General features: G+C 53.6%; 1 protein-coding gene across 1 annotated transcript; it reads right to left on the reverse strand.

Moving 5' to 3' along the window:
- Positions 1-5994: 5994 nt before the first annotated feature.
- Positions 5995-9116, reverse strand: Sox12 (SRY-box transcription factor 12). The gene has a single exon (XM_070006984.1). The coding sequence runs from the start codon at positions 8747-8749 to the stop codon at positions 7814-7816; it is 936 nt and encodes a 311-aa protein (XP_069863085.1). The 5' UTR covers positions 8750-9116; the 3' UTR covers positions 5995-7813.
- Between the last annotated feature and the right edge of the window lie 6045 nt (positions 9117-15161).

Consider the following 15161-nt stretch of genomic DNA (forward strand, 5'->3'; position numbering starts at 1 on the left):
GTCTCACAGACATTTCCTGCCCCAGGCTGGCTTTAAACTGCTACTCAGATCTCAGCCTCTTGAGTAGCTAGGATTGCAGACAAGAACTAACTGATATAAGGCTGAATTAAGCAACTGAACCAAACACACACAAGAGAAGCAGGAAAGCCCTGAAGAGTTTGTGGCAGACGACCAGAGCCTGAGATCGCCACAGAGGCAGCTTTTCCAAGTTACACAGCAAATCCTGCACTGCCCCGTACCAGGCTTCTTTCATTCTGGGGTTGTGTCCAGGATTCCATAGAGACCCTTGGCTTCAGGCTTTCTGGAACAGAAAAAGAACTTGACATTTAGTTAAAAGGAAACCCCCAAATCAACTGAGAGTGAGAAACTGGGTTGCTAAGAAACCCCGAAAGGATGAGAGAGCCACTTGGCATCCATCACCAGGCAACGTAGAAGCGAACCAGGCAGGTCTGCCTGCAAACACCTCTGCTTCCTCTCCAGAGCTGCCTCGGATGCCAAGCTAGGCATGCTGATGAAGACTCCTAGTCCAACCACCTAAGTGCAAGGTTGGGAGAAACTGAGGTCTTAAAGGGGGCTGTGGAATGAGCCCAAGGCCCCTCTGATTTCTCAAGAGCAGAGACAAACAGCATGGGAGCACATGATCTCTGGGAATGGGCAGGTGTGCCTGAGGAAGAGTTGGAGAGCAGCCCATAGCTACAGATAAGTTTATAAAAAAAGCTAAAAGGGGACTGGCATCTGTGACTCACACCTATCTATAATCCTAGCAGATCAGGAGGCTGAGATCTAAGGATCCAAGTTCAAAGCTAGCCTGGGCAGGAAAGCCCATGAGACTCTTAACTCCAATTAACCACCAAACAGCCAGAAGTGATCTGTGGCTTAAGTGCTAGAGCCTCAGTTTTGAGTGAAAAAGCTAAGCAACAGTTGTCCATGCCTGAGTTCAAGTCCTAGTACCAGCACGCCTGTTTGTGCGTGCGCGTGCAAGCACACGCATGCGTGCACACTGCGTGCGCTTGCGCGCGCGCACACACACACACACACACACACACGGAGCAAAGGAATCAACTGCAAAAAGGCCTTGAATTCCTGAAGGCTGAGAATAGATCCTAAGGGTAAATGGGAAACCTGGAAAGGTCCTCAGTATTCCTCAAGTTTGTGTCTTCAAAAGAGCCCCAGGGCTGGGTGCCTGAGATACATGCTCACATCCTGGGGCTACAGTGACAAAACCTAGGATAACAGCCACACATGCTCCAGGGGCTACCTGCACATCATCCCCCACAGCCAGACAACTTCCCGGGCAGCTACTGTGGCCCTTCTTCCCATTCACTGTTTGTTGTCTAGAAACTTCGTTCCTGCACCTGATGCTGCCTTCCCTATTGCTCCTTTTTAGCATAAGTAGTATGATACCCCTCCACTCATAGATCTGGTCAAGAATCCAGGTAAGGCACAGCAAGGACAGGTCATCTCTGCTCCATGATGGCTGGGCTTCAGCTGGGAAGATGCTCCAAAAGCTGGGAGGGAGGTAAAGGACAGGGCTGGAGTCACCTGGAGGTATCTGGGCTTGGAGGTCTGTGTCAGGTTTGGATTGTCAACTGGAGCACCCACAGGTATCTCCCATATAGCCTGGGCTGCTCACCTCATGGCAGTTAGACTTGTTGGCCTCTTAGTGTGGGGGCTGGGAATTACTCAGCCTTGAAAACCCTGAATCTCACTTCTCTTTTTGGGTGTGCTGATCCTGGGGCTTGAACTCAGGATCTGAGCTCTGTCCCAGATGTAATAGTAATATGTTGTTGTTGTTGTTGTTGTTCTAGGCTAGTGCTCTACCACTTAGTCACAACTCCACTTCCCACTTTTTGGTGGTGAATTGGAGATAACCTGGATCATCAGATCTTAGCCTCCTCAGTAGCTGGTAGTACAAGCGTGAGCCACTGGTGCCTCACTCTGCTGCATCCTTTTTGTTACAAGGGTACAGTGAGGTGCAGGTGAAGGAAGGGCAGCCCATCCCAAAGGGGAGAAAGTCAGTGAAGTTAGAGCCACATTAGCAAGCCATCGCCAAAGCAGCGCACTAGTGTCTCACATCTATAATCCTAGCCACTCAGGAAGTGAAAATCTGAAGAGCCCAATTCAAAGAATTGAGAAGACAAATCCTGGAGACTCATCTCCAATTAACCAGAAAAAAGCTGGATAAAAAGGTGTGGCTCAAGTGGCAAAGGGCCTGCCCTGAATGAAAAAGCCAAGTGAAAGCACTAGGCCCTGAGTGGTATCTATTCACTCCAATATATTTGGGGACAGTTCATTCTGAGCCAATAACTGCAGCGACAGGATGGCAAGTTAAGCCTCGGTACTGGCACACACATATACAAAACGCCGCACCAGGGACACAGGCATTTCTGTCCTATAACTAGCGGAACTAAATTCTGCCCCTAACTACAGGCGTTTGTAAAAGGATACTGAGGATCATCAAGGACTGCAGGTCAGTCCAAGAGAACCTGCAGAGGTTCAGCTGTGTCTTTGGACACCTGAGCTCTCTGGACACCTCAGACTGAACAACCCCTGGGTGATTTTTTGTTGTTGTTGTTGTTTTGTTGTTGTTTTTTTTTTTGGGTCTGGTTGTGGGGCTGAACTCTGGGCCTGGGCGCTGTCCCTCAGCTCTTCAGCTCAAGGCTAGCACTTTACCACTTGAGCCACAGCGCCACTTCTGGCTTTTTTCTTTTTGCTTATGTGGTGCTGAGGAATCGAACCCAGGGCCTTGAGCATGCAAGGCAAGCGCTCTACCACTGAGCCACCTTCCCAGCCCCCCCTGGGTGATGTTTTAAGCAACTGTTTGTTGATCTGCTACACAATAGTCAGCCAATGTATCAGTATATGGATGTTTTATCCATACAGTGTTTGAACTCAGGGCCTTCCATTTGCTCACGTGGTGCTCTATCACTTGAGCTATACCTCCCACCTAGCTTTTTTTCTGGTTTGACTAGAGATGGAGTCTTGCAGGCTTTTCTGCTTGGGCTGGCTTCAAACCTTATTCCTCTGATCTTAGCATCCAAAGCAGTTAGAATTACAGGTATGAGCCATCAGCGCTGGGCTTCATATGAAGCCTTGGAACCAAGAGAACTTAAACTGTACCTTTGAGGGACATGAGCCAACTGGGACTCCATGACTTCCTGGGAGGAGAGGAGTGGGACAACACCCCCCCCCCATCTCCACTTGCACAGACGTACTTTCTACTCATCAGCCACCAGGTGTCTCCAGCGTCCCTGTGAGTAGGTACCTTCCCCACCTTTCAGACCTGAAATGGAAGGAACAGAACAAGACTGCCCAGTTTTACGAGTGTCCCAGGCTTTCCCAGTGAGGCACTAAAGCCCACAGAGGGATGTATTCTAAGGTCCCACAGCTCCAGCACGGTCTCTAGCCAGGCATTTGCCTTGCAAGTCAAGCAGACCAGCCACCTTGATCACGTCCTTTGGCCTTGACTGGGGTAGCTGCTGAAGTGAATGGGCAGAGCTCTGGGGTTGGGGAAGGCTGTAGTTTCTAGTGGCTGCTGTCTGTCTGGTGGGCAGACTTAGAAAGAGACAATAGCAAAGTTGGTGCTGAGGGTGTTGAAGGTTAGAGACTTGGCTTCTTTTGAGATAGGAAGAGAGGCCTGAGGCATCCTGGCTGACATAGCCAGGTTAGTGACCCAAATCCCTTTGTCTAGCCTTGCCCTCTGTGCTACACATGGTTCACCCCAAAGCAGACAAAGAGACTGAACTTACAGTGCAAGATGTTTATTAGCATGAATATCTGTGAAGAGAAGCAAGACCGGGCACATGGAAGGAAATCAAACTCCTGCAGGCTTGACATGTCTGTCAGCGAATCCTCCACAGGGAATGCTGCCCTAGGACAGCAAGCTGCCAGAGGCCATGCTCCCCGACCCAAGGCTAGAAGCCCTTCCTTGAAAGGACTTTTTTTGTTTGTTTTTGGTCGGTCCTGAGGCCTGAACTCTGGACCTGGGCGCTGTCCTTCAACTCTTCAGCTCAAGGCTCTCTACCACTTGAGCCACAGTGCAACTTCCAGCCTTTTCTGCGTAGGTGGTGCTGAGGAATCGAACCCAGGGCCTCTAAGCACTCTACTATTGAGCCACCTTCCCAGCCTTTGAAAAGACTTCTGTATGATAGACTTCTCTGGCTCTATACCTTCTTGAGAGAGGCCATCTTTCTTTTCCCTCTCCTACGGGCTGGCTTCAAATTTGTGATATTCTTACCTCAGCCTCTTGGAGTGCAAGGATTATAGACAAGAACCACACCTGGGGGCTAGGAAGGTGGCTCAGAGGTAAAGTGCTTGCCTTGCATGCCAGAGGCCCTGGGTTTGATTCCTCAGCACCACATAAGCAAAAAGCAAAAAAAAAAAAAAAAAAAAGAACCACACCTGGCATGATATATATATATATATATATATATATATATATATATATATATATGTACATGTATTATACTTTTTGGTCAGTCATGGGGCTTGAACTCCAGGCCTGGGCACTGTTCCTGAGCAATTTTTGCTCAAGGCTAGCTCTCTACAACTTTAAGCCACAGTGCCACTTCCAGTTTTCTGGCAGTTAGAGATAAGTCTCATGGACTTCCCTGCCAAGGGTGGCTTTGAACTGAGATCCTCAGATATCAGCCTCCTGAGTAGCTAGGGTTACAGATGTGACTCACCAGCACCTGGCTTCTATACTTTTTGTTGTTGTTGGTTTTAGGGCTTGAACTCTGGGCTTGGGCGCTGTCTTTGTGCTCTTCAGCTCAAGGAGAGCACTCTACCGTTTGAGCCACAGCACCACTTCCAGTTTCCTAGTGGCTTATTGGAGATGAGTCTCACGGAGTTTCCTGCCTGGGCTGGCTTTGAACCATGATCCACATATCTCAGCCTCCTGAGTAGCTAGCCACCAGCACCCAACTTCTATACCTTTTTGATGCTATCCTTTAGGGGATTCTTGCCCTCACTGTTTCTAACTAGGAGGCAGAGAGAAGCCCTCATTGTAATTCTCACATTCAGCCTCAGTTCAGTCTCAGTTCAGGGAGAACAAGTTTCATCTGAGCTTAGGAATTCATTAGACCTGGCAGATGGAAGAATTAGGGGAAGGGATGTTTGGGGACAAAGGAGGGAAAACACCTTACTCAGAAACTGATAGGCAGGAACTACGGTTTCTGTGGCATTTTTGGTCATTCACATTAAGTCTGTACTGCAAACCTGAGTGTGCCAGGCCTCAGGCTGACCCACCTGCAGACTAGCACAGAGGGAAGGAAGCACCTGAGGATGCTGGTGTCTGTCAGGGGCCTTGGCCCCCATGTGACCTTAAGCTTCCTTCTCTGGACAATGGAGCAAACAACGAATGGGGCACATCATGTCAAATGCTTCTCAACTTAACCCTCATTTCATCCTGTGAAGCTGGTTCCATTGTGACCCTCAGTCTTGGGAGGAAGCCAAGTTGCCCACGGTCACATGGGCTCACCGGAGCTGAGCTATAAGCAGTGTGACCAACCTTGCTTCCTAATTCTTATGAAGGCAAGGCCCAACTGACCCCCTGGCTCAGACCTGCCCACACCTGTTTTCATTTGGCCCAACTTTTCATTTTGAAATGACAGTGACTCAGAAACAAGCACGTTTTTCAGCTTCTCTTGAAAAACAAAAACAAAAAAGGAAAACATGTGGCCATCTGGCTACTACCGTGTGCTGCTGCATTCACACCAGGTCACCCCTTGCAGGACGTGGGCAGCTGCTGGTAGTGGAAATGACCCCCAAGACGCACTGATTTGTGTTACCTGCGAGACTACCACAGGGACCAGTCTGCTATCCTCAGTGAAGACAGGGAGTCCCAAGACAAAAGGAGATAGGCCCAGAGGGCCAAATGCCTTGCTCAGAGACAGCCAGCTCTCTCTGCAAGGGCCCAAATCCTGTGGAAGATGAATCTAGGCCACGGTGTGGGGAGGGGTGAAGAAAGCAGACATGCAGAACCACAGGGCGAGGTCGGGGCAAATACACTTTATTCAGTCCTGGCATCAGACCGGCGCAAGTCCTGCTGTGGGTGCCAGCGCCCCAGAGGGAGAGAATCCCCCCAACTCAGCTACAAGACTAGTTCTCCAAGACCACAGACAGTGACATCTCTTCACTCACATGACATTTTTTTTCATTGTCTTTTTGTTATTTTCTTAAAAAAAAAAAAAAAAGGAAAAAAAGAAAAAGAAAAAGAAAAGAAGAGCGCAAGAAAGGCCCAGAGCCGGAGCACCAAGCTTAAAGGAGGCAGCTGGTGGCTTTGTCAGCGAAGGGAACGCGTGGGGCAGAGCCCTGCAGAGACCCTGGGCAGGGGTCCCCGAGGACTCCGGGACCGTTTGTTCCTGAGATTTGTGTGTGTGAATGAGAATGTGTGAGCACCCAGGGGGGGTGAACACACGCCGGTGAGATACAGGTAGTGAGGGCAGGGGGGTGGAGGGAGAGGCCGGAGGGGGCCGGGGCCAGGGGGTAAGAGGGTAACAGCGTGGGGGCAGGGTTCCCACGGACACCCTGAACTGGACACGATTTTCTAACAGCAGCGCCGTCCGTATTTCACACAGGAAAAGGCTGGGATGCAATCGGCCTACGTCCACTCTCCTCTACCCATCCTTCTCCGGTCCCCCAGGACGGGGACGATGGTTTCTCTCAAACCACTTTTTCCTGCCGCTCCAAGCTCCTAGCACCAGCGTGCCTCAGTTTCTCCCACTGAATACTGCAGCTATAATGGTGGATGGGTTTGGGTGATTGGAAGGGACAGTCGTTAGGGAGGAGCCCGGGCTGAGAAGGTGCCCTGAGATGATAGGGCGTTTCCCAGGGTGGGGGAGGGAGCAGCTGGGACCCGTCTCCAGATTGGTGGGTGCATCAACTCAACAGTTTTCTGGGATAGCCCCTTCCTTTCTCAGTTTGCCAAGCTAAAACCTGACTCCAAATCTCTCAGGGGCAAGTAAGGGACGTCTCTGGGGACCAAGTTTGGCGGTAAAGGCAGTTGAAGCCTTGGGTGTGGTGGGCCTGGACAACCCCGTGGGGAGGGGGAGTAAAGGGGCCGTGCCTTTAGATGAGTTCCAAGCTCAAACTAGCCCCACCCGGACAGCTCTCTCCCTTCCCAGTGCTCCTCCCATTAAGGCAGTGACGCCCCGTCGGGTTGAGAGGGAGCCACGGGCTCTGGGATCAAAGGATTTCTTAGGATTGCTCTACACTCGCCCCCCGCCCTCCTTCACCCAGCAAACGGCAGGAAGCCTGCATCTGGCCTGGGATCGGCCCCCTCCTCCCAAGTAGCACTAGGCATGCGCAAGCGCAGGAGGGCGGGCCCAAGCGGAGGGGCGGGCCGTCGCGCTGGGGGGGGAGGGGCGTGGGAGGGCCGCCCCTCAGGATCGCCCCCCGAACCCCGAAGGCAGGCTAGGCCAGGGCGGAGGGAATCCGGAGCGAGGGAGGGGGCGTGTCCTCCGGCCACGAGGAAGGGCGAGAGGAAGGCGGTGGGGGGGCGGGGGAGGGGTGCAGGTCTGTAAAGGGGGGCGAATCGGCTTCGGAGGGGGGGCTGGCTGCTGGTGGCTGTGCGGGCGAGGACTGGATGGGGAGGGGCTTGGATGTCAGGGAAAGGGTGGGGGTTGGGCTGCCTTGGGGTGTGTCTGTGGGGGAGGGGCGCGTCTGGATCTGGGGGGGATGGGCACATCCAGGAGGGGGGGAGGAGGCTGCGCGGGAGGTGGGGTGCCAGCCTCGGCCTCCGAGGGGCCCCAATACCTGATTCCTGTATGTAAACAGCTGGTTTGGGGGCGTGCGCGCCCCGCTGACGGTGGGCTCAGTAGGTGAAAACCAGGTCGGCGATGCTAGACGGGCGCCAGTCCCCCGCGATCATCTCGGTCACCTCGGGGGTGCAGTAGTCCGGGAACTCGAAGTGTGACGTGCCCGTGGCGGGCGGCAGGTCCGGGTCGCGGTCCAGGGAGCTGCAGTCCAGGCCGGTGGGGACTGGGGGCAGCCTGGACAGAAAGCCCAGCGGCTCCTCCCCCGATGCTACAGTCTCCTCTTCGCCTTCCTCCGCGGCGGCCGCCTCCTCCTCCTCTTCCTCCGGCTCCTCCTCCTCCGACGGGGTCGGGGAGGCTGCAGGCGCGGCCACCCCCTCGCCCGGCGGACCCTGGGCGCGCTCGGCCGGCCCCCGGGCGGCTCTCCCCGCCGGGACCATTCTCCACAGCTCCCGTCCGGGCGTCTCCACCAGGCGCACTTCCAGCAGCTCCTCATCGTCGTCCTCGTCGTCGTCCTCCGGCGCCGCCGCGCCGGCCCCCAGGGGCCCTCCCGTCGCCCGGCGGCCCCCGCGGCCCGGCAGCTGCGGCCCGGGCTTGAGCCGGCTGCCGCCTCCGGGGGGGCGGGGCCGCGCCTTGGCGGGCGCCCCCTTGCTCTTCTTGCGCGGCCGGTACTTGTAGTCCGGGTAGTCCGCCATGTGCTTGAGGCGCAGCCGCTCCGCCTCCCGCACGAACGGGATCTTCTCCGAGTCCTGCAGCAGCTGCCAGCGGCGGCCCAGGCGCTTGGAGATCTCGGCGTTGTGCATGTCGGGCCACTGGTCCATGATCTTCCGCCGTTCGTGCTGCGACCACACCATGAACGCGTTCATCGGCCTCTTTATGTGGCCGCTTGGGGTCTTGCACCAGCCGGGTTCGCGCGCCCCCTCCTCCGCCGGCCCGGGCCCCGGGGGCGGCGGCCCGCCGTCCCGCTTGGCCCGCGCGCCCCGCTGCTGCACCATCGCGCCTGGGCCCGGGCCGCTAGACGCCGCCGGGGGCCGTCCGCATCCTCCGCGGCTGGGGATGGGGGAGGAGGCTGCAGCGACGAAGGGGCGGCCCCGCCCCGCGGCTCGGCCCGGCCCCCGCGAGCTGGGAGCAAGGAGCTGGGCGCTCCGGCCCAACGGACGGCGTGGGGGGAGGTCAGCGGCGCGGTCTCAAGCGGGTTCGGCGCGCCCCCGCCGCCCCGGGCAAGTTGCTCCCGGCCGCACGCCGCACATTGTTTTGCGGGGGTGGAGAAATAACGCCGCCCGGGCCCCCCGCGAGCTCTTCTCGCAGGCTCCGGCTCCGCCGCGGCCCGCGCGCGCCTGTCCCCGCCCGCAGCCGCCTTCCAGTGTCTTTCTCCCCGCGCGGCCCCGCCGGCGCGCGCCACCTCCACCCCCCTCCCTCCCTCCCTCCCCTCGCCGTCTGCGGGCCGCTGCAGCGCGCGCGGGGCCGCCCCGTGTAAACACCGAGGTGCCCGCCTGGGCTGCGGCCCCGCCACGCCCCGCGCTCAGCGGCGCGTCACCCGTTGCTGGGCAGAGAACCCGGTATTTGCATCTCCCAATCGCTGGACGGCGGGGCGGGGCGGGGCGGTCTCCCGCCCGGGATTTTGGGGGGGCGGGAGGCAAAAGGATGAGGTCGGTTTCTTTTCTTAGGTTGGGGGCTAGCGGGAAGGTGGGGGGAGCTGGGAGTAGGTGTGGGGGATCTGATGAGCTTCCATCTGCTTCCTAAAAGCTTTTCCTTGCTCCGCGTTGCCTTTGCAATTGTAGTGTATTCGGGGACACCTGCCGACAGGTAGGACTCCGGATCCTTTCTCATTTGGGCCGTCGTCTCAGAAGAGGTCCCCCTCCCCCCCTCCTTGGAGAAGAAGGGGAAGAGATCAACACTTAGAAAAGCGAAGAAGGTCACTTTATCACAGATGTAGCCCCATGCCTAAACTCAGCAACCAGCCACGGATGAGCTTAAATGCTTTGAGATCCAATAAACGACATTTTATCTAGTTTGAGGAGCCCTGAGACACAAGGGAAAGTGAAGCCGGCTGCTTCGAAGACGAAGCCCCAAGGCAGGCGCCCTGCGGCTCGAGTACCGCCGGTCTCAGCGCCCTCCCTCGCTGGAGCGCACCGAGCGGCCGGGACACCGAGGATCCGGGGCACCGTGGGGCTGGGACGGGCGATTCCTGCGGCTCAGAGCCGGCCCCACGCACGAGCCGCCCGCGCGCAGGGCGGTGTGCGCGTCGCTCCTCCCCGGCCGGGAGCTGCGTGCACGGGCGCGGGGCGGAGCCGCCCCGGGGGCGTGGCCAGGCCGCCGGCTCCGGGCGCGTGGCGGGGAGGGGCCGCGCGCTCCGGGCTCACCACGTGTAAGCGAGTTCTGGCACCACCCGGCGTGTGCCGCCCCCGAGGGAGGTCACCTTCACGCTGCCGTGGGCCTGAGCGCTGGGAGGGGGGCGCCCGGGCCTCGCCCTTGTAAGCAAGGGTTGGGAGGGGTCGGGACTGGGGTCTGGAAGGTGGCATCCCCCGGCGATGTGGTGGGCTCGGCTGGGGGCGGGGAACGCGCCTCCCAAGAACAGCTCGGGCGACGCCGGGCGAGTGCGGACCCGGCCCCAGCGGGGAGGAGCGCGGGCGAGGGTGCGGGGGGTGGGGGAGGGGGCGGGGTGGTGGTGGTTGCTGGAGCATCCTTGGCGGGAGGAGGCGACTCTTAAAGGCGTAGAGCGCTCGGAAGGCGATGCCTCTGCCCCTGCCCGCATGGTCCCTCCACCTCATTGGAAGTGAAGAGCTGAAAATCCCTTACATTTGAGTCTTCACTACAGCCTGGGCGGTTCAGTCATTGTTCGGCAGAACCAGACCTGGTTAATGTTCACGTCCTAGAACCCCCTTTTGCTTGACTCTCAAAATGGAAATAAAGTACCTTTGCCTTCTTCCGATTGTTCTTACAGCTTCAGTGCAATTATGAACGTAAACACATTCCCGATGCTTCGAAAATGTTCAGTCATTTATCTGGGATTTGATTTCCCAATACATAATTTAACACAGGTCATCAGCAACACAGATGGCAACTTCACGAGGAGAGAAAGAAAAGATGTAAGATTTAGCATTTCAGAAAAGGTATCAAAGTAGTAATTATGGCAATAATAAAAAAACTTTCTTGGTATTTTTAAGACCTTTATACTCTGCATACTCAATGCTGTTTTTTTTTAACGATATGAACATGCAGAGCCTTCATTTCCATGCTATAGCTCTCACAGGCTTGTCTTTGACCCTGACCTTGGAGCTGCCACTATTCTAGTGTGTCTGAATAGATTCTCAGTTCTAGTTTGATTGGACCAAGGTTTTCCCTGTTGTTAGCAGGGAAAATGATACATATGTTCTAATATCATTCCTCCCTCTGTGTGTCTACCTGCTTAACCCCTCCTTACTGATTTTTCCCATTCCACACTGGAATACCTTGAAAGACCCTCATCTGCTTTTCCCCAAGCAACTTTCAGGACACAGATATGAAGATAGGGTGAGTTCACTGAGGGATAAGCAATGTCATCACTCTCCCCCCACACACACATGCACACATATTGTCTTCAAGACATTTATGCTGTCTGTGATCCTTTTCCTGGAAGAGTGCTCACTCAGTTGAAGCCAGGACTATAGGTTAAACAGCAGTGACTAGGACCTTGGTCCCTTTTCTTTCTTTTCTTTTTTGGGTCAGTTGTGAGGTTTGAACTCTGGGCTTGGGCGCTGTCCCTCAGCTTTTCAGCTTAAGGCAAGCGCTCTACCGCTTGAGCCACAGTGCCACTTCTGGTTTTCTAGTGGTTTATGGGAGATAAGAGTCTCATGACTTTCTTGTCCAGGCTGGCTTTGAACCACGATCCTCAGATCTCAGCCTCCTGAGTAGCCAGGATTACAGGCGTGAGCCACTAGTGCTCAGCCTAGGTCCCTTTTCTTAAAGAGTGAATGGAGCAATGTGTAGCCAGAGTCTGGTGACTCATGTTTATAATCCTCAGAAGGCTGAGAATGGAGAATCAAAGTTTGAAGCCAGCTGCGACAGAAAATCTAAAGTCTGAGAGACGCTTACTTCCAATTAATCAATAACAATAACAAAAAGCCTGAAATAGAAGTGTGGTTCAAGTGGGAGAGCCAGCTTTGAACTAAAGAGCTGAGCTAGACTAGCTTACCACCAATTAACTGGAGATAAGAGCTTCACCCGACAATCCTTAAACCTCAGCCTCCTGAGCAGCTAGGATTATAGGCATGAGCCACAAGCAGTGGGTTTGTGTGTGTGTGTGCGTGTGTGTGTGTGTGTGAGAGAGAGAGAGAGACAGAGAGAGAGAGAGAGAGAGAGAGAGAGAGAGAGTCTTACTGTGTTGCCAATCTGTCTGGTCTTGAACTCCCAGGCTTAAGTGGTACTGGGACTAGATAGAGTTACATCACTTATGGCCTAGTTGGAAGTGGGAAATTTGGAGGGGGAAATATCAGCCAGAAGTTATGTTTCAAAAATATGGCCATAGGGGCTGGGAAGGTGGCTCAGTGGTAGAGCGCTTGCCTTGTAAGCATGAGGCCCTGGGTTCGATTCCTCAGCACCACATAAACAGAAAAAGCCGGAAGTGGCGCTGTGGTTCCAGTGGTAGAGCGCTAGCCTTGAGCTGAAGAGCTGAGGGACAGTGCCCAGACCCAGAATTCAGGCCTCATGACCGGCAAAAAAAAAAAAACAAAAAAACAAAAAAACCCAAAAATATGGCCATAAATTCCTTGATATTCCTAATGCCTCCTCTCTCCCAAGTGCAAGCTGTAGTCACTTACTTTTTTTTTTTTTTTTGCCAGTCATGAGGCCTGAACGCTGTCCCTCAGCTCTTCAGCTCAAGACTAGTGCCCTACCACTTGAGCCACAGTACCACTTCTAGCTTTTTCTACTTATGTGGTGCTGAGGAATCGAACCAGGGCCTCATGCATGCAAGGATAGAACTCTACCACTGAGCCACCTTCCCAGCCCCTCACTTACTTCTAACTAATAAAATGTAGCAGAAAAGATGATATGTGACTCAAGGTTCAAACATTGTGTTAGGGCTGCCTGGCTGTGAGAAATGCCTGAGAGAAGCAGTTTAAAGGAAGGGGGATTTATTTTGGCTACCAGTTGTTGGTGGGCTGGCTCTGTTGCGTGAGCCTGGGGCAAGGCTGAGTATCATGGCAGGCAGGAGCAGTGGTGCAGGAACGCAGTTCACTTCCTGATGGCTGAGAAGCCAAGAGAAGAGATGGGAGGAACAGGCCTATGGACCCAGTACAAGGTTAAGACCCACCCTGAGTCACCTACCAGCCCCTCCCCACAGATCACTACCAGCTAGAAATCAAGGCTGTGGAGGACATTTCTTTCTTCTTCTTCTTTTTTTTTTTTTTTTTGTCCATCATGAGGCCTGAACTCTGGGCCTGGGCGCTGTCCCTCAGCTCTTCAGCTGTAAACTAGCACTCTATCACTTGAGCCTCAGCCCCACTTCTGGCTTTTTCTGCTTATGTGGTGCTGAGGAGTTGAACCTAGGGCCTCATGCATACAAGGCAAGCACTCTACCACTGAGCCACCTTCCCAGCCCCAAGGAGGACATTTCTTTGCCTGCCTGCCTGCCTGCCTGCTTTCTTTCTTTCTTTCTTTCTTTCTTTCTTTCTTTCTTTCTTTCTTTCTTTCTTTCTTTCTTTCTTTCTTTCTTTCTTTCTTTCTTTTTCTTTTTTGTCAGTCCTGGGGCTTGAACTCTGGGCCTGGGCCCTGTCCCTGAGTTCTTCAGCTCAAGGCAAGTACTCTACCACTCAAGCCACCACACCACTTCTGGTTTTCTGGTGGTTAATTGGAAATGAGAGTCTTATGGACTTTCCTACCTGGGCTGGCTTTGAACTGTGATCCTCAGATCTAAGCCTCCTGAGTAACTAGGTGTGAGCCACTGGTGCCCGGTTTGTAGAGGACATTTCATATTCAAACCCTAACAGATACAAAGGTTTCATAGTCTCCTCTATCTCATATCTTTCCTGGGAGAAGCCAGCTGCCATGTTGTAAGGACCCTCAAGCAACCCTATAAGAGGGCCCATGTGCAAAGGGACTGAGGCAACCAGCTTCAGTTGTCTGCCATCATGGAATGAGATTCTCCAGCCCCAGTCAAAACCTTCAGATGAATGCAACCCTGGGCAGCATGTTAACAATAGTAGCCTCATGAGAGGCTGAGACTATAGGGGTATGTTACTCTGCCCTACTTGAAAGTAGAAAATTAGCTGGGCATCAATAGCTCATGCCTGTAATCTTAGCTAATCAGGATCTGAGATTGTGATTCAAGCCAACCTGGCAGAAAAATCCATGAGACTCTTATCTCTAATTAACCACCAGAAAACTGGAAGTGGTGCTGTGGTTCGAAGTGGTAATGTTAGCTTTGAGCAAAAAAAGCTCAGGGACAGTGTGATCAGGCCCTGATATTGAGCCCCTTTGAGCAAAAAAGCTCAGGGACACTGGTTAGGCCCTGATATTGAGCCCCACAACAGGAAAGAAAGAAAGAAAGAAAGAAAGAAAGAGAGAGAGAGAGAGAGAGAGAGAGAGAGAGAGAGAGAAAGAAAGAAAGAGAAAGAAAGAAAGAAAGAAAGAAAGAAAGAAAGAAAGAAAGAAAGAAAGAAAGAAAGAAAGAAAGAGGGGGGGCTGGGAAGATGGCTTAGTGGTAGAGCGCTCGCTTTGCATGCCTGAGGCCCTGGGTTCAATTCCTCAGCACCACATAAGCAAAAAGAAAAAAGCCGGAAGTGGTGCTGTGGCTCAAGTGGTAGAGCGCTAGCCTTGAGCTGAAGAGCTGAGGGACAGCGCCCAGGCCCAGAGTTCAGGCCCCATGACCAGACCCCCCAAAAAAAAGAAAGGAAGGAAGGAAGAAGAGAGGGAAGGTTCAGCTAGAAGTTTTGCCCAGAACCTTAAACAGAATCACCCAACTAATTTCTTCCTAGGTTCATGATCCACAGAAACCCTGAGATTTGTTAGACCTGTAAGTTTAGAATAATACAGAATAATAGATAGCTATCCTTTATTCATGGGGATACATTCAAAGGTGTATATCCCAGTGTCATGCCTGAAACTAGTCCTGCCCATTCTAGTCCCCTCTCCCTGTATGCACACACTGATTTAATACCTTTTCATCTTAAAACTGCATTGTTACGGGGCTGGGAAGATGGCTCAGTGGTAGAGTGCTTGCCTTGCATGCATGAGGCCCTGGTTCAATTCCTCAGCACCACATAAACAGAAAAAGCTGGAAGTGGCGCTGTGGCTCAAATGGTAGAGTGCTAGCCTTGAGCTGAAGAGCTGAGGGACAGCGTCCAGGCCCAGAGTTCAGGCCCCATAAGCAACCAAAAAAAAAAAAAAAAGCGTTGTTACTTTGTAGTTGGAGATACCACAGCAAAA

The sequence above is a fragment of the Dipodomys merriami genome, unplaced genomic scaffold (genome assembly GCF_024711535.1).
Source record: "Dipodomys merriami isolate MVZ:Mamm:240054 unplaced genomic scaffold, mDipMer1.0.p SCAF_7, whole genome shotgun sequence".
Taxonomy (NCBI): Eukaryota; Metazoa; Chordata; class Mammalia; order Rodentia; family Heteromyidae; genus Dipodomys; species Dipodomys merriami.